This window comes from Lepisosteus platostomus, chromosome 11, assembly GCF_059453375.1.
Source record: "Lepisosteus platostomus isolate fLepPlt1 chromosome 11, fLepPlt1.hap1, whole genome shotgun sequence".
Lineage (NCBI taxonomy): Eukaryota > Metazoa > Chordata > Actinopteri > Semionotiformes > Lepisosteidae > Lepisosteus > Lepisosteus platostomus.
Genome location: NC_142621.1, coordinates 31,653,495 through 31,675,444, shown reverse-complemented (window position 1 = coordinate 31,675,444; position 21,950 = coordinate 31,653,495). Strand labels below are relative to the sequence as shown.

At 38.0% G+C, this 21,950-nt stretch overlaps 1 protein-coding gene across 1 annotated transcript; it reads left to right on the top strand.

Moving 5' to 3' along the window:
- The first annotated feature begins 380 nt into the window (after positions 1 to 380).
- Positions 381 to 21,302, top strand: cth (cystathionase (cystathionine gamma-lyase)). Its single transcript, XM_088599146.1, has 12 exons — positions 381 to 635; positions 5,706 to 5,787; positions 6,042 to 6,137; positions 6,859 to 6,968; positions 7,092 to 7,226; positions 8,683 to 8,740; positions 10,140 to 10,217; positions 12,009 to 12,161; positions 12,633 to 12,754; positions 13,201 to 13,253; positions 14,873 to 15,011; positions 16,660 to 21,302. Exons 1-12 carry the CDS (start codon positions 465 to 467, stop codon positions 16,678 to 16,680), a joined length of 1,218 nt encoding a protein of 405 aa, XP_088455272.1. The 5' UTR covers positions 381 to 464; the 3' UTR covers positions 16,681 to 21,302.
- The last annotated feature ends 648 nt before the right edge of the window (positions 21,303 to 21,950 follow it).

The window sequence follows — 21,950 nt, the reverse complement described above, 5'->3', positions numbered from 1 at the left end:
TTATTAACTATCAAAAGCGCTGGATGGGACAATGGCCTCTCGTTTGTAACCCTGCTTATTTAGTACTTATTTGCATGCCCGTTTGGGCGCTGCTGCTTCTCAGTGAGACCTTAATTTATTTAACTCTTTCTTGCATAAGGAAGGGGAAACCTGCTTTCCCATCTCAAAACCATTCACACAGAAAAAAAAAACTTTTTTTTTATTCATGTAACTAAAACAACGACGTTGTTGCATCATGATGACACGACTACAGAAACAATTACAATCGCAAAGCAGTCACATGTCTGACAACGCCTCCTGTTGACAAGCCAATAGAGCTCGACTTCGCACTCTCCGTTGATTGGTTTAAAAACCGGACGTTTCGTATTTCACGTTATCCTCTCTCTTGTCATTCTCACATTTAATTATAAGGGCCCACACGCTGGTGTAGCTATCAGGACGTTGTGACTGCATTAGATCTAGTCATGGACTCGCGCACACAGCACGACTCCTCTGGGTTTCTGGAGGCCTTTAAATCCTTTGCAACACAGGCAATCCATGTTGGGCAAGAGCCAGAGCAGTGGACGTCCATGGCTGTAGTGCCGCCCATTTCACTCTCAACCACGTTTAAACAGCATGGACCTGGACAACATGCAGTAAGTTGCACAATTAATATTATACATTGAACTGTAATGCATTTCAAAGAAGAGAAAAGAAAAATAAATTTTGCCCGTATATGGGCCTCCCTTAAACTTAAAAAATAATTTGCTGAAATGGTGTTCTTGATCGTCGTTATAATGCACGACACATTTGACTTCGTATTTCTATTTAATAGTCCTTTCATAGTTTTGTGGACCGTATTTTTCGTTAGGCGATCGGACTGGTCGAACAAAAGGAGAGCTTTGGGAATCCTAATAAACTTTATGATATGTAGAGTCTTCAAAGGCGTCCCGTGCTGTTAGGGCAAGCGCTTAACTTTTAAAATCAAGTGCCTTACCTTTTTTATATTAAGACCTCAAACTATCATGTAATAGCTGTAACTGCTAATCTTTTTAAAACCTGGGTAGTGATATTTGAAAGTATTCCATTTGGTATTCAGCAGATAGTGATGACAGTGCTTTTCACTGCCCACAGTGACAGGTGGTCAATGACTAGACACAGAGCAATGTTACTCTGCAATGTAGTTGTTGAAGCCTGGATGTAAATGAATTCATGTTAATGAATAACTCCTTGACCAGGAAAAGTAAAAAATGTAAATGTTTTAGTGACCAATGGTTGTCCATTTCTTTATCCCCAGACTCTGCCATATAATATATAGAATATGATATTCTGATGAACATGAAGCTAGTAGTTTTAGTGGCCTCTCAGGGGGTTTCAAGCAAACTTAGATTAGTAGTTCTCCTTAGTTCTAGACACAGTGTATCAGTGTATCTAGTGTATCCAGTGTATCTAGGCACAGTGAATCAGACAAATTCAGGAACCCAATGCACAAAAGGTGCTTGAGTATGAACCGATGTCACCCTAGCAGTCCTCCAACAATGAGCTAACAATGAGCAGTGAGATTTATGTATTTAAATAAGCACTGTGTACCAATCCTATACATGTAGACATCCATTCAACCTGACTGGCCCCAGTGACAATATGTCATTAATCTTCTAGCCTAGTGTCATGATCAATGTGATATCATAAGGGCTAGGGAATGAATATGGGAGTCACTGTGCTGGCTTGGAGAGTTGGATAATAATAATTCCTTACACTTATATAGTGCTTTTCTGGACACTTCACTTGAAAGTGACTTTAAAGCACTTTACAGGTAGTGAGTGGGGACTCCCCTCCACCACTACCAATTATGCAATAAAGTGTGCCAGTTCACTCATCACACATCACCTATCAGTGAGGAGGAGAACAGACAATGATTGGTAAAGGGAGACCAGGACACCGGGATTATCAACCCTACTCTTTTATGAGAAATGCCCTGTTTTTTTTTAATGATCACGGAGAGTCAGGATCTCCATTTTATGTCTCATCTGAAAAACAGTGCCTATACAGGGCATTAGGACCCACACAGACCGCTGGTGAGCGCCCCCTATTGGCCCCTCTTCTAGCAGCAACCTTAGCTTTCCCAGGAGGTCTCCCATCCAGGTACTGGCCAGGCTCACTCCTGCTGAGTTTCAGGAGGTTGCCAGTTGTGAGTTGCAGGGTTATAGAGCTGCTGGGTGTATTACTGTCTAGGGTGAACTACTGTATGTCGTGGTGCTTGTCCCTACTTGAACCTGTTGCAGTTTTAGGTCTCTTGATTTACCCGTTTGTACACTTTGTGCTGTTTGGAGCATGTGTTTGCTGGAGAATCCTCTGAACTCACGGACACATTCAAAGCACGGCAGTGGTGTCAGATAGTGGGAGGATGTTGCAATAACTGGCGAGAGTCCCTAAATGGCCACACCTGAGAAAGAACCTACAGCAGCTCCAGGAAAACAAATCTCACCACCCTTTTGCAAGACCACCCCTCAGGCCATCCATCCATATAACACCACCCCATGATAGACTGCATGGGTTTCAGACCTGGAGACCTTCCTGGATCTGTGCAGAGACCCAAGCCCTTTTTGTGAAAGAGTCGGAGCAGCAGTAGTACAACATGCCTGTGCACTACCACCACAGACTACCAGAAAGAAAGCAGCTTGAAAGAGGAATGACACCACCTGGACCACAGGCTCCTAATTCTGGTCATGGAGACTCATGCTCCTGCTCGTTTTCTTCCAGCTGAGCTCTCAATTGCACAATTGAACCCGTGATTGACGTAATACTAGGATTAATTTGAACTGTTTTCAGCTTTGAAATATGTGGGAGGTTGCCTTTTAACTATTGCATTTCATAAGTAAAATTATGCAAGCTTTTGCATTGCATTTTGCATTGTAAAAGAAAACTTGCAAACGTTTCAGTCAACCAATTTGTCAATAAAGGTTTCCATTAGGTTATTAAACATTGCTGGAATTAAAACTAGCAGATGTTTAGACCAAGACCAGGACCCCTGACTTAGCTTACATCGGGATGCTTCAACAGAGCCTTTCGGCTTGGATCGAACTGTAGGGAGAGAAAAGAGGAATGAAGCAGTCTTGATAGATGAAATCTGATTGACATAGAAAACCAGGGAGGACAGTTAAAGCACCAGAAATCAAACATGCCCTGCCAAAACAAAGAGGCCAGCCCTTCTGGGGGTGTTGAAAAAGAGGGCACACCCAGTGCCAATGCAAGTGGCAGAAGACGATGTCAGAGAGCAAGGATAGCTTGAGCAAGTCAGAGCGAAAATGGGACCAATCTGCTCATCTCTTATACTACTGGGGGCAAGTGGCTGCTCACCCCGGTTAACCCTGGCTCTGCAATCTCCGTCTTCCTCCCAGTGAATCGGCCAGTGAGCCCGTGGAAAGACACAGGTCAGGGGTTAAGCTCCGATGGATGACTCGGCTGCTGATGATTGGGCACGGGGGAAGAGAATCGTCTGGTTCGAGTTCTGGGTAGGCAGTGTACACGATCCGTGCAGCCGTGTATTGTCCGCCTGGAGCTCCTGAAGCACCCAGTCTGGCCTGAGGGAAACCAACCTGTTCATATTGTCTGAGAGGGACAAGAAGATTGCATTCAGCAGAGGGAGGTTGTAGAGACTAGCCAGGCCAATAGTTATGGGACTCAGGTGAGCACTGGCCAGGGACTGTTGTGAGCTCCTACAAAAAGTGGCTGAACAAAGAATTTGATCCACTTAGTTACTAAATTACCAAATGAGCAAGATGGTCAAAAGCTGAATGTGAGAGGAAGCCATTCTTTTTGGGGTTTTAAATCCCATTCCCTTTCTCTGTTCTAGACTCAAATGGCTCCTTTAATCTTTTCATGCATGATTTGCCTTTAAACCTGGGAACCACTCACCCATTTGAACTCTTTCCATGACAGCAATATCTCTTTTGTAACAATGTTAACGACTGCCCGCAGTATTCTAAATAAGGTCATATGAATAGATTGTGTAACATCCCTTACTTGCAGCTTAATATTTTACTATGTATGTGATCATTCTGTTAGTGTTTTTATTTTAACCTAAAAATTGTCTAGATGAGGAAAAGAATGAATCAAGAAACTCAGTGGTTCAAGGAGAACTGCATTGAGAGACATGCACAGCCTTCTTGGGGGCCCTAGAAATCTCATTATAAAACCAGCTGTGGACTCGGCAATGCAGAGAAGTTTGTTACAACACAGATTTTCTTCACATGTGGAAACTGTACTTCTTGTTTGCACTATACTTCTTCATTGTTCATTACTATAAAGCTCTAGCATGTTTAGATTTAGGATTGCTTCAGGGTCATAACGTGTTATAAATGATTTTATTTGATGTGGTTTCAAGCTCTTGCATAATGTAAACCTTGAAGTTATAACACGTAAAAAAAAATGTTTTAGGCCCATTATTTTAAAAGGGAAAGGATTTCACTCTAAAATGCCACCATTTAGTAAACATTATGCTACTTGATTTAATTTTCAAAATGTTTCAATATCTTGAAAGATGAAAGCGTAAAGTAAAATTAACACAAGGATCACAATCAGTCATTTTAAATATATTCCTGCTGCATGCATACAGTTTCAATAAAAGGTAGTTCATATTAAAAAATCGGAAGAATGCAATGTCGGGTTAGTTCAAAATTGAACACGCCTGTTTGAATTCTGTATAGTTTTCAGACTGTGAAAACCCCTAAGTAAAATTAAGTCTGGGCACGGGGGTTAACACCCTTTCAAGTACTGTAGCTCACTGGGATTTTTAATAACCTAGTCATAGGGATCTCGGTTTTGTAACGAGCAGTTATTTCCGGACCCTATGCAGACAACACAATCTGAAGTAGTGAGGAAACACTGGGGAAAAAGGTCATGCAGGAATACGGGGATGAAAACAGGGGGGCGTGTCCAAAGTGCGCTGGTGCACGGGGGAGGTGTGCCCGAGGCAAACAATCCAAAGGTAATCCAGACGGGGAATCCAAAAAGACAAGCATACAGTAAGTCCATGGCCAGGCGATCCATACAGGAGATTAAAACCAAGAACCGGGTCGGAACCGGCAGAGGGAACAGGAACAGGGACAGGGACTTAAAAACATGACGGAGCCAGACTCATCCGGATCTGGGCTCGCACGATGTGGAAATCAGATGCAGAGCCCGGAACTGACTGAGTATCTGGCTTTTAAGGGGGATGGGGAGGAGGCTGGAACAAGGGGCAGGTGCACAGAATTAAGTCCAAAGTGAAAAGAGCCGGAGTGCCCTTGAGGAGGAGGGACTACAGTCGTGACAGGTTTATCATCTTGTCTGAGGCACTTCCTACAGTAGAGCTCCCAGTCACCATAGTAGGGCATAGCTTTGAAATACAGTACGGATCTCTCTCATCAGTAAAACTTCACATTATCGCTTTGCACCACTTTTACCTAATTTGCATGGTAAATGACCTGTTTCTAACCCTATTTGACCCTATTTGAATAAAAATGTGCTTTCAAAAGTGTACTTAGCCAGAAAACTGACCAGAAAATCCAAACTCAGCTTTCTTTAAAATTAACTGTAATTAACATTTATCAAAATAAAAAAATGTTTCCTTTTTTGGTAGCACCTACAACAAATGTTTTTTCTTTCTCAGCCTGCTCTTTAAATATTTTGGTAGCTGAGAAACGGGACACATTGCAATTCCTTACATTTCTTTAATTCTTTTAAAGGGCTTTGAGTACAGCCGTAGTGGAAACCCAACTCGGAACTGCCTTGAGAAAGCTGTTGCAGTTCTGGACGGAGCGAAATACTGTAAGTCAGCCTATCTTTCTTCTTCGTGGGTTTTCAAAGAACAATCTGTGAGCTGTCTGTAACAACTGTATCATGTTAATATTGCAGAAAGTGGATTTTAGTGTTGATAAAACCTTTTTTCTGTTGGAATTACACGCCAAAGTAAAGAGTTTCCTCATATTTTTCAAAAAAGATGTATAAGTAGTCATAGTAAAGTATCGTTTCTAAAACGTGGATTTATTGCAGGTATTTTTTTAACTGTAAAATTTCTATAGGTATTGCACTGGCGTCTGGACTAGCAGCTACAATGACCATCACTCACTTGTTGAAAACTGGTGATGGTATCATATGTATGGATGACGTATATGGAGGTAAGCTTGTGCAGCTAACTCCTGCAAACTTGATCCCAAAAAGGTTCGTCGGATTGGCATCTCTGCTTTTGTTTATGGTCTGGGACAAACTCCTTAGCCACTTTGTTTAAAATGGCTCTTTGAAGGGTCTTGTAAGAAATGATGGAATTCTTGAGCCATTTAGCTAGTAGCAACCCAACAAGCAAGAACTGCCAAAAGGACTCTTTCTTGTTCTTATCCAGTCTTTCACTCTAAACCTTTTGCCCTTTCCAGTTATATATTGTGTTTTGTGTATGACAACGTCTATAGTCTACAATCCTGTCATGGCAGATCCGATATTTATCATCGCATCGCTTTAAGCATTTATTCTCACAGCACTTTACTTCCATCCAAAATGAAATCATGTCAGATGTTAAAGAACGTTTCAAAACTTAAAGGGTTTTATGGAGAAGCAGGAGAATTATAGCCTGTTTGAAACTTGTGATCCAACTTTCTGTAAACAGCAGCAGTTTCAAAAACCTTTTCTAATACAGGTGTCACTTACAAATGTTACTATTGTCTTTCACTCGTTAATCATTGACATCTGTTGCTGCAATGGACTGGCATCCTGGCTAGGCTGTACCCTGCCTCCTGCCTATTGCTAACGAGGGTAGGCTCCAGCTCCCCTGCAAACCTGAATTGGAAGAAGCAGTCAGGAAATGGATCGGTCTTTACCATCTTTTACTTATGCTTTTTCTTATAGGCACCAATCGGTATTTCTCAAAAATAGCCTCTAAGCTGGGCTTGGAGGTGACGTTTGTGGATTTCACAGAGCCTGAAGCATTGAAGGCAGCTATTAAACCAAATACTAAGGTAACCCTGTAACTATATTAGAGATTCAATACCCTAGAATACATTAAATCTGCCTAAAATGTGTGTTCTCTCCAACTTCTGCTGCAGTCATTTTTGTTCCCTTGTTTTTACATGTCAATGCAGCTGGTCTGGGTTGAAACTCCTACAAATCCTACTCTGAAGGTTGTGGATATAAAAGGCTGTGGAGATATTGTCCACAAGTACAACAAAGACATCATTGTTGTGGTGGACAACACCTTCATGTCCGCTTACTTTCAGGTGAGCATCTCAGGTGGGCATCATCTCTCCAATTTCTAGATGGAAGCAACTTTTTGCTGAGCTGGGGCCTGATATAAACTACTGTAAAAGCAGACAGAGTATGATCAGACTGTCTTAGCATATCTTTTTTTTCCCAATATTCATATTTTTGTTTCCCTTTTTAACTGCTGAATTAGAGATCTGTGTTTGATGATGATCTCTGTTGTCCGCTATGAAGCTGGTGGTATATACGTTGCTCAGGTCCCTTGAAGGTGATGAATACCGTACATGCAGGCCTGAGATCCCTGACTTCTCTGACATTGTCATGGCTTATTTTGACAAAAATAATTCAAATTTTAAAACCTTTTTTCATACAGCGCCTTTCATACTAAAAACATCTCAAATATCTTTACAACAAAAAACTTTTCAAAACACAGAGGAATACACTTAAAATACAGAAAAGGTATGTCAGAGGACATTACAAGTTTTATTGTGTCCAATCTCAGAAGCTGACGAGGCTAGATTACTGGGATGGGAGTGCCAGTGCGCTGCAGGGCAAGAAGAGAGAAATTTCTTCAGCATTTAAGGAGGACTTGCAGTAAAGCAGATTGTTAAATCCAGAGTGGAATTTAGGCAGTATGGCAGTGGATGTGTCTCTTTGAAACATTAGCTTCAAGAGACACACTGCTGTACTGGGTGGTTATGTTACAAATTCAAACTTTGACAAGTGCTTTTCATGCCACAAGGCTCAATGCTCTTCGCACTATGTTAAAATTAAACTGGAAGGCATTGTATGAATTGCAATTGGTATTACATAAATGATCTGTATGGGTTTAAAATTGAATATTTTGAAAGGTACAGTATATGAAAGATGCTGAAATCCAAATGATAACATGGTTAGTCATAACTAAATCAAATTGTATTCTGCAATGTATTTGGTTAGACAGAGGGTTTTAATTCCCCATATATACTATTGAAATGTTTGGAACCACTTTTCACATTGAAGATTTTACAAATATCATTCCTCAGACGACACATTGGTACAAATGTTCCAATGCAAATCTATGTTAAAATGGAAAATAGTTATTTATTCTTCAAGTTCAGTTAGTGACACCTTATAAAAATAAATCTGGGTATACTTTATTTGAAGGTCAGCAGAAAATTGTTATAATCACTTGTCTTTCACATGAAGAACATGTAAAACAACTTCACAGCTAGCAATAAAACCCCTCAAATCAGGACTTAGTGCTACTGCAGTAGCAATATCGAGGATCTATGACTTAATAATGTCAGTTGTTGACTCTTACTGCTTACGCTGCATCCATATTTTCAGTTTCTAACATGTATGAGAACCTTTGCGGCTCTCTGGAGCGACAGTATCAGTTGTTGCCACTGAGGTGATCTTCAAGAACTTTTCTGTTTCACAACAGTCCTTTAATAATCTTTTTAATCTCCCCCCCCCCCCCATCAATCTTAGCGTCCTTTGGCCCTTGGAGCAGACATTTGTATGTACTCAGCAACTAAGTACATGAATGGTGAGTTCAGACAGAAAACCTTTGTATCAGCAACTTTGTGTTTTCACACCTGTCGAGGTGCTTTGTGAACTTGCAGGGCTTAGTTACAAACCTGAAGCTTCGTCTTTCACTGCGAGATACAATAGGCATAAGAAACCCACTTTAGGAACTGGTGAAAAAGATGTCATTGGATTAGTCATCTTAAACCGTTGTTGAACTGGTCATAAAAATTACAGTTGCATATTATTCTGTATGTAATTTGTTATGATGTAAATATAATGAGAGTAACCACAAAATATAGCATCAAGGATTGTTTAGCTGCCTTCAAGACTGCTGTTCCTGGTCTAGAGATTTTGCAAAATGTAATATAGCAATAACTGCAGGGATTAATTTAACTAGGGCTATAGCAGAACATGATCTGAAGAGTGCAAATTCAATTCCTGGTGTTTCCTCAGTGATGAGGCACAGAAGGCAAGCTACCTAATCCGGATTGAGCACTCTAAATGTATTTCTGTTTCCATCTTTTAAAAAAAAAAGTATTGAAATTGAAATGATAGACAATGAGTAATCCTTTTTTATCAATTCTTTAGAAATGACTTTGAAAAACTAGGCTTGAAAGTAAGTCTGATACAAAAATGCATGATATTTGAAGAATAGACTGATAGGTGGTCTGGGAATTGTGTTATCAGAAACCTTTGTGCTAGTAAAAATAGACTCTAAAGTGCAATAACAAATGAGAAGGGTGTGCCAAATGACCTCCAGTTATTTGAAATCTTATTACAGTATGTATGTCTTTAGTGATGACACTGTAGTATATCTTAAGCATAAGCACGGAACTCAATCTCATTGTGCTGTGGAGGTGTGCTACTTGACCCCACAATTTTTTGTACTTTTTGTACCTTGTCTGGTATATTTTATGCATTAAAAAACAACTCTCTAGAGGGTGTTTTTCATATACAATTAACAATCCAAATACTCACTGTGATGAAGGAAACGCCAGCAGTGCCAGACGAAAGAGAAGGTGCCAGACACAGAGAAAATGTGCTCGAGGACACCCATGTTTCATCTGGATTGAAACTTAGTCAAGTTAACAAACTGGTAATTCAAATAAGTCAAATAAATTCAAAGTCAATTCCACCTTTTTGAGGAAAAAGAACAGAGGTTCTGGATTATCAAAGTTTGAGTGAGTTCATGACCTTACATTTTAAAAGAATCTAAGCTTCACTGTATTGTATATTTCTGAAACAAACCACTAGAAAAAAAAACTGGAGTACTTAATGCAGTTGTCTGCTTCATTCTATTTTCCTCCTATAATGATTTTTAACTGTACCTTGTATGCTGAAAGCAAAATACCATTTTTGTGTTGTAAAACATTTGTCTGTAGAAAGGAATAAATAAACCTGTTACTTTGGGATTATAGGTCACAGTGACGTTGTGATGGGCCTAGTCTCTGTCAACCGTGATGACCTGTATGAACAACTGAAGTATTTGCAGAATGGTAAGCTTGATTATTGCTTGATACCATATGATAAGGGCGATGCAGTGGCTTGGCCTTTTAACACTGCTGCCTCTCAGCTTTTGGGGCACCTACTGTGAGGAATGTGCATGTTCCTCCCATTTGCCTCTGTGTTTTCTGCAGCTTACTCCCATTTAAAACAAATGCTGCCTAGGTTAGATTGACTAATCTAAATGGTCCCTTTCTTCGTTATAACAATATCCCGATATCGTGTACAGGGAAAGAGGACAGGAACTGCATGCACTAGGAGTAGAGATGCAGTGTGCTTGGATTGAGAATTGTTTAATAGAAAACAGAGAATACCATTCCAGCCATCCAGGGTTGTGGGGGGGCTGGAGCCCATCCTGGCAGAGCAACGGGCACAAGGCAGGGTACCCTCTGAGCAAGGTGCTAGGGCATCGTGGGGCACGCAGGCATGCACACACTCACATCCAGGAACAGTCTTCCCAGCAGCCAACTAACCTACCAGCATGTCTTTAGTTTGAGTGAGGAAACTGGAGGAACCAGAAGAAACCCAAACAAACACAGATACAGATACTGTAGCACCTCAGGAATCAAACCCTGGGCCCCAGCACTGTGAGGCAGCAATGCTGATCACTGCACCACCCCAGAAAGAAACAGTGAGGGATAAATACTCCAGTTGGGTGATGCAATAAGTGAAGCACTACAGAAATCTGTACTATGACTCTTTTTAGTTCATAATGTAAGTGATCTAGATTCTGGTATAGTAATCTATCTAGTCAAACTTGCAGGTGAGTCTGTCCAATACTTGGGTGGGAGACCTGGGAAAAAAAAAAGGTTGCTGGTGGAAGATGTGTTAGCAGGGGGCTCTCACCCTGCGGTCTGTGTGGGTCCTAATGCTCCAGGATAGTGACGGGGACACTATACTGTAAAAAGGCGCCGTCCTTAGGATGAGACGGAAAACTGAGGTCCTGACTCTATGGTCTTTAAAAATCCCAAGGCATTTTTTCTAAAAGAGTAGGGGTGTAACCCCTGTGTCCTGGCCAAATTTCCCATTGTCTTTTACCAGTCATGGCCTCCTAATAATCCCCATCTATGAATTGGCTTCATCACTCTGTTCTCCTCCCCACTGATAGCTGATGTGTGGTGAGCGTTCTGGTGCACTATGGCTGCCATCGCATCATCCAGGTGGGGCTGCACACTGGTGGTGGTGGAGGGGAGTCCCCATTGCCTGTAAAGCGCTTTGAGTGGAGTGTCCAGAAAAGTGCTATTCTGTAGAAGCAGCAAATGAAATTCAAAACCATTTTGATTAAATTCAATGCAGGCAAACACTTGGTTTATAGATAGAAAGAATAAACTTTTGTGAAGGCTAAGATTGTCTCTTGTCAAAGTCATGATGCAACTGATGCCACTCAATGATGCCAGTCCTTTTTTTTCTTCGTCACTGTAAAGTAAACCATTTTTTTAAACAAGGGTATTGATATGTTATTTCAATTCATATAGCATTAACGTTCAGTGGAAAGTTAGAGTGCTATTGTGTTCTACAGTATAGTTCAGATTTCTAAGTCATAAATTTAATTTCTTGTAGAACCTGAGAGTGAAGTGATGGGAATTAATCTAAGAGCATTACCAAGCTGATAAACTATTACATTAAGGTGGCATGTTGGTTAGTTTTTTTTTTAAATCAAACTACAGTATATATGATTTTCTTTTTAACAATGTGTTACATTTGTCATTTACATTGGGGATGGAGTTTATGAATCTCTTAGAAACAATGCTGAAAGCTGGCTTCTGTTTTCTTCTGCCCTCAAGCCATTGGTGCCGTGCCGTCACCATTCGACTGCTACCTCTGCAACCGCGGCTTGAAGACTCTTCCCCTGAGAATGAAACAGCACTTCAGCAATGCCCTGGCTGTCGCCCGGTTCCTGGAAGCTGACCCTCGGGTTACAAAAGTCATTTTCCCAGGTTAATGACTCTTGCAGCGGCCAAAGAGATTTCAGTATCTTATTTGCAATCGGGAGGCAATTCCCTAGTTCACACATTCTCTGTTATTACAAAGTGAAGTCACAAGTTCTATTATGTAGCCTGTGTTTATTATAGTCATTAGATGCTTCAGTGATCCAGCACCAAGTTAAGTCTAAGACTTAATGATATTGAAATCTATCAAAGCTTGGCATTAACACAGACCCTCTTGTCTGTTAATACACTGATAGTGATGGTTTTTACATGTACCATTGATTAACTGAGCTCTTTTCTGTTGAGCAGCATATGGGGTGATCTTTCTTTCTGAAATTAAGTGCAAATAAGCGTTCAAAAGAACTAGATATGTTTAAGAGTATACCGTTAATTACATAGTAAAGTTTTAGCTGAAAGATGGATTTTTTTGTTCTATGGATGCTTTGCTTAACACTTTGTTCACTCTTGATCTACCTGCAGGACTGCCCTCGCACCCTCAGTACGAGCTGGTGAAAAGGCAGTGCACTGGCTGTCCAGGAATGATCAGTTTTTACATCAACGGGCAACTGCAGCATGCCAGTGCCTTCTTAAACAATTTAAAGGTGATTTGTTATTGTCGCTCCTGAATTCCACAGGGACACAATCCCCTTATGATTGTGAGTCACTGGACTCAGCCTTCCATGTAATCATGGAAGACCACAGACAAAGGTCTGCTGTGTCAATGAAAGAGCCCTGGCAGACTACTCTAAAATGTTGTGTTTTTGACTGCGTATCTGAACACTGCTGGGCTTTTTATTTGCTTTTACGTATTGTCTAGAAGTAGAAAATAATTTACCAGCACCAACTCCTAAATCATTTTCATTGGTATCTTCTTCAAGAATTTTTAAAGGCATTGTATGCATCTGGTAGTCAATGAAATAAAAGGAAGAGACGTAAATTTGTGAAGAAACGGAGGATTTGGGTTTTACGCTTAGCACTAAAATTATTGAATTAAATGTCTCTCTACATTTACAAAGTTAATGTATTGTTTTTGGAATCTGTTTTTCAGCTTTTTACACTAGCAGAGAGTTTAGGAGGTTACGAAAGTCTTGCAGAGCACCCGTAAGTATTCAATTAATCAACTTGCTGCAGAAAATCTTTTCACTTCATTGTTCTTCCATCAAATGCTACAGTCTAAAGTCTAAACTAAGTAAAGACACGTTGGCTTTTAGTGTTGGGTTTAGAGTATCTTCTCGCTGAGTTGGACCTCATGCAGGAATTATAAAATGGGCAGATTTATGCAGTTGAAAATATTTCATGGAGGAGACACCAGTTTGGAAAAGAAGATACTTCTCTTGCACGACTCTGCTGGCTCACAGGAGTCTGTGGCTTTAAGAGAAAGCAGGAGATCACTCTTGAATGGGTTATTGGTCCATCAGTGGGAAAATGCCCATCAATGTAGTTATTCATTTACATAACTGAGTGGAATGGTTAAGTTAAAGTACCCTATCTCAAGAATACAGCAATGAGGACCTGAACTAATGGCTCTGTGGTAATGAGTACAGAACTCTTAACGCTGCTCCATGTACTCTTGTAAGAGTAAACACATTTACTGTACTATTAAGTGTTTTCTGACTTGCAGGTCCATTTAAATTGTAAACACGAGCTTTTCTTTTATTGATCAGATCATCCAAACTTATATATACTGTCTAAAGGCTGAGTTAAACTGTTTTTATTTTACTAATCAATCTTTGTGTTTATTTGATGTATGCTGTAAGAAATGTTGACAAACTCCTTCTTAAATCTCAAAAGAGAGTTGTAAGTCAGCAATTGATTTTAATGGCAAAAAAAGGCTTTGAGCAATAGTTTCATTATTTGAGAAAAAATGAAAACTTCCTTATGTATCTTGTCTACTGCCTAATAATGGTGATGTGGGTAAAGTACAATATTTTGAAGATGTATTCCAGTTTTGTACATTTTAATATAGTTGTAGTACCTGTATGCTAACACAAGAGGGCGTCTCAGACACATTCGTGTTAGGAATTCTAAGGTTCTGCTGAAAGCGTGACAACTTATACCTTTAGGATATAAATTTCTTTGAAGCAAAAAATTGAACATGCTCAATCATGATTCATTTAATGGAGAAAAATGTTGTAATCAATAATTGATTTGCAGTTGCTGAAAGTAACAGGAATTTCAGAACTTAAATATTGAGAAATACCTTCAGGGCACGCTTGTAGTTAAAATCAAAAGTGTAAAACCTTTAAAAAGTTAAAGATTGAGAGTGAAATTTGAGTACATAGATTAAAAAGCAAACTAAAAACTGAGCAAAAGCTTTTAATGTCTTCAATAAGGAATGAAAGAGTTTTAATTGGAAGGATTGGTAACTCTAGGTGTGCCAGTGATTCAGGTACTGACCTATCTGGAAATCCTTCTAACAATGCATGAAAACCATTTTAAATCATAGAAATAAACCAATGCATTAAATATCCGTGACCATTAAATGTTAACGCCAATATATACATTTCTACTTATTTTAAAAGGAAAAAAAATCTTGAATGCAAAAAGAGGCATAGCCTTACAGGGAATATGACGTACAGTAACTGTTCTTCTGTATCATTGTAAGATGTATCATTGCTTTTCTGTATTTGTTTGTTTATGTTTTTCCCTATGAATTTACAGATGTAACAGGATCCTGTAACTCTCCACATGACCTGCTCTTTTTGCTTGCTTGCATTTAGTGCCATCATGACTCACGCCTCAGTTCCTGAGAATGAGAGAGAGGTGCTGGGCATTAGTGACACACTCATTCGATTGTCGGTGGGTTTGGAGGATGAGGACGATATTATTAAAGACCTGAATCAGGCACTGAATGCTGCTGTAAGTATTCGTCATGGTTGATTAGTGGTGAAACTAGCAACACAGGTATTTTATTAGGCTGATTAGGATCATTGCATTGAACCAGGAGACCACTGAGCTCTTAGATTAAAACATATGTCTACTCTTAGACATGGATTTCTAAGGTAACAGAGTTTGTTTTGATATTGCACTGAGAGCCATCAAAAATGCAACAAACACTATTAGTTCTAGTACTCATTTTGTTGTGTTTGTAATGCCCTGGGTATATGTAATTTTTGGTGTAAGAATAGTAGCGACATCTGAATAATCTAAATATAAGGAACTGAATGTTTTCCTAAAGAGTTCTTATTTTATAAAAAGCATGTAATTATATTCTCCAAAACCAGCAGACAGGAGTATTTGGTAACTGTGAAGCATTCTGCATCTAAATCAATTATTATTAATTACGGCATATCCTATAGGCAACGGTTATTCAGATCTTTATAAGGTGAGCGCAACTAAAGGAGAAGTGAAGGCACAGTACCTTTCCTATAAAATGTGAGAGATTTCTCTTAGGTGAGGTAAGAGGTGGGTTTTGGAAGATTGGCAAAAACAGCTGAAGCTGCAATGTGTATTAGTGTCCTTCTAATTTCTATTAATATACTGTGATAGGGTTAGGACCAAGGGATATTAAAATTGTTTTTATGTATAGAAGCACGTTCCTGGGTTCTCTGCCAACTAAATGTATTGTTGAGGATTTCCAATTTTAAAAACGAATTTCAAAAGCATCCAAGTTATTTTCTACCAGTAGACTCTGTTAGAATGTGTTGGGTGGTCATTTATTCTGAAAGGGTGCTGGAGATTCATCTGAACTGCGGTATATAAAGTTTGCACTCTTATTTCCTCCAAGGCATTTTGTGTTTTTAAATCCTGTATTTCTGTCGTCAGAAAATAGATTCATATTCCATTACTACTTTATAGGTGATTTTGGGTTCACAATATAAACCTAACAAAGTGCCCTGTCAAAATGTGGAAATTGAGTTGAAGAACTGTAACTCATTTTATTCAGTATCTATGTTAGAATGTGGCATTAATAATTAAATTTATTTTACATTTCAATCCCACATAAGAAAGATATACAGGGTACACCATTTCTAATGTATAGAAACTCTTTAAACTCATGTATAGATTTAATCATATAGAAAAAAAATGCAATGCTTTTTCCAACAGCTGGTGAAAGGTTAATTATTTTACGTCCACCTAGGTTAATTACTGGCTGGGATTTCCTGAAGCATTTAACAGCCACAGTAAATCCTTAAGCCTTCACACACATACTCATGGTTACGCTCAGATTACTTCTAAAATTGGATTTGTACTTCAGTAAATTGCCAACTGTCTCTTGTGTGGAAATATAGCTCTAACATAGCCCTGCAGGGTCTTATCCAAGCGTGAGAGAGTCATCTGATCACACCTGAAGATACAGAATAAAACATAACCTAGGAAATATTTCTTAGCTGTGCCTTCTGCAATTAAATAAAGGTCATACTTGTAAAATTCAATTTGAGCCTGTAGTTTGTCTTTGGGATAATGGAGAAAATTAAATGTTGTTTTAAAAAGGCTGAATTGTTTTCAAATATGAACTGTTTAAGTGTATTTAGTTTGAACATAGTTGTTGCTTTTATTTTAACAGCACCCTGGACTGAAACATTAAGATTGGCAAGGAATTCTGCAGTCCTAAAAAGCCAATGTAAAGTGTGCAAGTGAAGTCAAGAATCTACACAGTCCTATGACAGTGTGCCTTACATTAGAAGCGACATGTGTACTTATATTCAATTAATAGGGGTTAATAAAATATATTAATCTGAATGATTTTATTGTATTTCAAATTCAAGACTGAAATGGAGAAACATTTATGAGCATGAGTGGGAATCAAATTATTGTTGCACGATTTGGTAATTAGTGAATAATTTACCAGCCTCCCTTTTAAAGGCCAGGTACTGTTGTACAGTACCACTTACACTGATTGTTTCCAGTTGTGATAAGTTTCTTTGCCAAACCTATTAAATTCTTGGTGAAATCAACTACTTTGCTTTTAGTTTTTACTTTTTATCTCTATTTTAATCTGAATTCACTGTTAAAGTGTTTTTTTTGTTTAATTTTGGGTAATTGTAATAATTGAATTAGTAAATTTGTATTATTATCATCTGTTGGTGAATTGTACTGTAGATCTAAATATCAAGTTTATTTCTGCAAAATAATAAATCAAACTTCTAAAAAAATGACTAGTCCTTGTTAATTATCTCATGATGGTACAAGTAATTTAATGATACATTAACATTGACAAAAACAAATTAAATTTAGAATCGTAAATGAAAATATTTTAAAAAAGGAAAGGTTTGCTTTTTCTTATGCATGTCTGGAGAGAAAAAAAGAGTGTGGTTCACAATTTCTTATACTTCAGATGAATAGCTGTGTCTTTAGAAGTCATATAACCTTTATTGAGATTTTAATGTAGTTCAAATGTTGGGCAGAATTGTTCATAGCCTTTTTAAAGCTCCTTAACTTAAATCAGCATACAATATATGTAAGGGGATTTGGCATCATTAATTCAGTTAAAGGAGCTTAAAAATGTTCAGATTATACAGCTATTAAGAATGCATTATTATTGACTTTAGCATTTGAACACATTAACAAATAAAAATTACCTTTCAATGTGGCTTAATGCTTTTTGGATTGAAAGAAATCATCAGTTGCTTGAAGCACTAACATCTCTTGTTGATTGTATTTTTCATGGCAAATGGGTATATAATGACTTTCTCTTTTTGGTGAATGCTTTTCTATTACTTTTGCAAAATCAAAATCACTTTATGTTCAAAGATGTTCTTCTGTTTGTTGCCCATATGCCTACAGATTATTTTATTTTATCCCTGCATACAATTATTAAAGATACATTTATCAGGGAGTGAAAAGAAGATGGAATACTCATTAAAAATATATTATGCTTGCAAAGAGAGCATAGATTAAAATGTATCCCTTTCTGAAATTTGATTCAAGATCTTTTTCATGTATATCACCGAAGATAGTGTATGACAAAAAAAAATGGAGTGCAGTGCACTTATCTGATTGTCTACTAACTAATGTATAAAGCAGTAAGTTTGAAATATAAATAATTTGAAGCTTTGGAAAATGCAAGTCTATGATTTACAGTATATTCCAATGTACATATTGCAGCAGAGGTGAATGCTTCATAATCAACCAATACTACAGTAGATGAGTGAAATGAGCTGTTCTTGTTTGTAACTTGTTATGATTCTAATAACAACAGCCTCAAAGCTCATAACATTCATCACCCTATCACAATGAGTATCTCTCCAGTTCCTTTTCATCCCAATTAATCACAAGATATTTACTGATGATAAGGGAGTTAGCTGCTATTGAACATGGTCAAATCGTTCCTACACAAGTGGCAGCTCACAACATCAGCCTTCCTGCCTTCAGGAAGGTTCATGAGATAAGGAACTGTGTGATGTGAAGCTAATGATTTTTGTGGCTTAGAGTCACTTGTTTAAAATGATGCTCTTTATAAAGTTGCTGAAAATTAATTGCTATCTGCATAGGATTTATTTTCCCATTGTTAACACTTGCTTTTCCCATGTCTACAGTATCATGCAATGGCAGATATGATTAAATACACCTAATTTATTGACACAAATCCTTCTTAGGTTAGCAATGGATCTGAAATCTCAGCAGTTTTGTGATTTTAACAGGTTCTTTTGGATTTGCTTTGGTTTATTAAACCCCTCTGAAAGTATAAAATTACCAAAAACAGGGATTTGATCAGGAAATTTGGATTGCTGCATACCTACTGTAGGTCTGAGCTACTGATGTTGGAACAGTACATACAATGGTACAGTACAATATATTGTACAAGAAAAGCACTTAGTGGGGTCTGCTAAGGATCTCCACCAGTAAAAGAGATTGTTGGGATGGCAGGTTGTGCTGGGTGATGGAACAATTTCCATCATCCCTTTGCAAAATGAAACAGCATCTCAAGAAAGAAGATGGAACCCCACAAACCCCTGAGCAGCTAGTGGTTGTCTGTCCCCGAGGATTGGGAAATAAAGCTCTAAAAAACAAATCCTGTTGATTTTATCAAAAAACTTTCTCCTTGATAAACAATGAGGAGAGTTAGTACAGTACTATAGTACTAAGGTTCTACTGCTGTTCTTACTGTACTGTATATCAATAGACTAACAGTAAACACTGAATTTGAAATACTGTACAAATATGAGGGTCAAGGGGTGAAAACAGTTTAGTGGTGGAAAGACTAAGACATGGACTAGCAAACATCTGGCAGTACTGTATGGAGACAGCAAAGGGAACGCAAAGTGCACATTATCAATGTAAAAGGGGTAGCTGTGAACTTGGAAGATGTGACCTGGTTTGTAACTGTCCTTATCAAGACAGTGCAGTTAAGCAATAAAAAAAGAACATTTGGACATACAGTGAATGTGTTGAGATTAAATCAAAGGATTTAAAGATGGAAAACGTATTAATGCTTTTGGAATGCTGTGATTTATTTTGTCACCAACGTACAAAAAAAGATGAAGGAAAGAGATTAAGGAATTGGCACTTGTGTTATTATGATTCTAAAAAGAATGCCGAGATGTTAAACGAAATGAATTGCCTTTGTCTTGAACAGAGATTAATTGATTCAAGTACTCAAGATCCATCACGAGGATCTCCTGAGGTCACCTTAAGCTCACTAATAAAATGAGAATGTGGTATCCCAAGTGGAAACTAAGCTACACTGAAACTGATAAGAGCTGAGTCTTTATGTAGTGAATAGGGGATTTTTGACCTACTGTATCTAGCTAACACTAGAGCTGACTGTGTAGGTCCTGCATAATATTCTAGTACCGATCAGCAAACGGAAACTGAACAAACTATGTAATGAAAATATCCTTTTTCGAATGCATACTGTATATGTTGAGAGATGGTAAAAATGGCACTAATTAAAATTTCCAGTGATTTTTTTTATGCCCTCCTAATTTGGAACAGACCATTGCAGTTCATTTTGACTCAACACTATGACCCCAGTACTAACACTACTACCACAGGTTTAGCAAGGATAGTAATGTGTTTACTCCAAATCCTCCACCAGTGAGCTTCTCTCTATTTAACCCACTGCAAGCTCCAACATTCCTAACAGGAGAGCTGGTTGGATGTGTGATGCACTTCTTTGCTGAGAGCACTGTAGGCTTACAAGTGTCTAGTAAATCCTACAGGATTGACAGTTCTGTGTGACCCAGGTCTGGTTGATCCCTGCATGCTCGGACAAACCTGGGCAGACCTGGTCAGTCAGCTCGGGGTATAACCCTGGCTAACGACCTCATTACAGCCCACCTAGCCCTTGACTGTGCCTGGCCAGTTACACTCCAGGAATCTCAGTCAATGTTGACTAATTACAGATCAAACCGAGGGTGGATTGCAATAATGTAACTGGAATTATATAACAATTTGTGACCACATCTTCCAATTAAATTCCACAGGGCTAGTTTCTAGATGCAGTACATGTAAAAACGGGCTGTTTTTTTTTTTTACCCTTAGCTGTTCGATAATCGATGTACACTATTTAAGTAGCTCCTCTGTTTCTAATTGCACTGTAATGGGGTTTTGGCTAATATTGTGGTTTGCTAGCTGTGCTGTTAGAACAATATTGACTGAATTCTAAAGATAATAATGACATTTTTGTAATGTAATGACTATGTAATGTTTAAATACAGATTTGTAATATTATCATCTATTGGTGAATTGTTATAAAGATCTAAATATCAAGTTTATTTTCTGCAAAATAATAAATCAATTTTTTTTAAATGACTAGTCCTTGTTAATTATCTCATGATGGTACAAGTAATTTAATGATTATCTATTAACAGCTATTAACTTGATTTCTACTGGGACTATTGTATGAACAGGATCTAAGATTACTTAAGTAAAGCAGAAGAAACAGTTACCAAGTATCTAAAACTATTCAATTTAAAATAAAATGTCAAAAGTCAGGGATCATGACATGGAAAAATACTTTTGTCCTATTTCCATGATGTGTAGTTGTATAGTTGTGGTGAAAGGTATTCATTAGCAATACTAATACAATTAATTCATCATTACATTATTTCATTAGTGGTAATCTTAGAAATGTAAAAGAGTTGACAATACACATCACAGAATTTGAGGTATACTGTTGCAAATTATTTAGATTGAAAAGTGTCACATAATGGCATATACTGTATATCTCTTCAATAAAGGTTCATGTAGCAATTTTTTACAGGATTTTTTGGTTTTGGAATAGCTGTGAATTTTAATTGAACCTATTATTGTTAATGCAGAATACCTTTCTGTAGAGTACACTGGGTTGAACAGCAGACAAAAAGATATTCATGGGTTTCTTTAATTTGAAACGTTTTAGTTGAATGAATTGCCAGATACCAAATTAACTTCTCTACCTCTACCTGTCCACTAATTTCCAAAGAAGAATTTACTTACTGATCTTGAGCAAAAACAAGTTAAGCATTGAGAGTCTTTTACTGATCACAGAGAAGCTAAACATGAACACCACTTCTTTTTAACCTCAAGGTCACCACTGTGAAAAATTAACAGAAATGGTGAGTGACAATCTTACTTTGTCAAAGAGTCATTTCTCAGTATTTGGTCAATATTTAATTTGTGCTTCTTTACAACAGGAAGACATATTGCAGACCAACATTTTTCCAAATGTCTTGAAGATAGAACTCTAGATAATTATTGTCCCCAAGATACCTCAAAACATAGCTAAGAACAATGACAAAAATTGCAACAACCACCACTGGGTAGAGAAGCTTCTAGAAGACTGTACGTTTGCAATCAGCAGGAGCAGCTCATCAGTAGTTCTTCAAAGCTTTACATGAAATACCCACACTAGAAAAAAATCCTGAACATGAG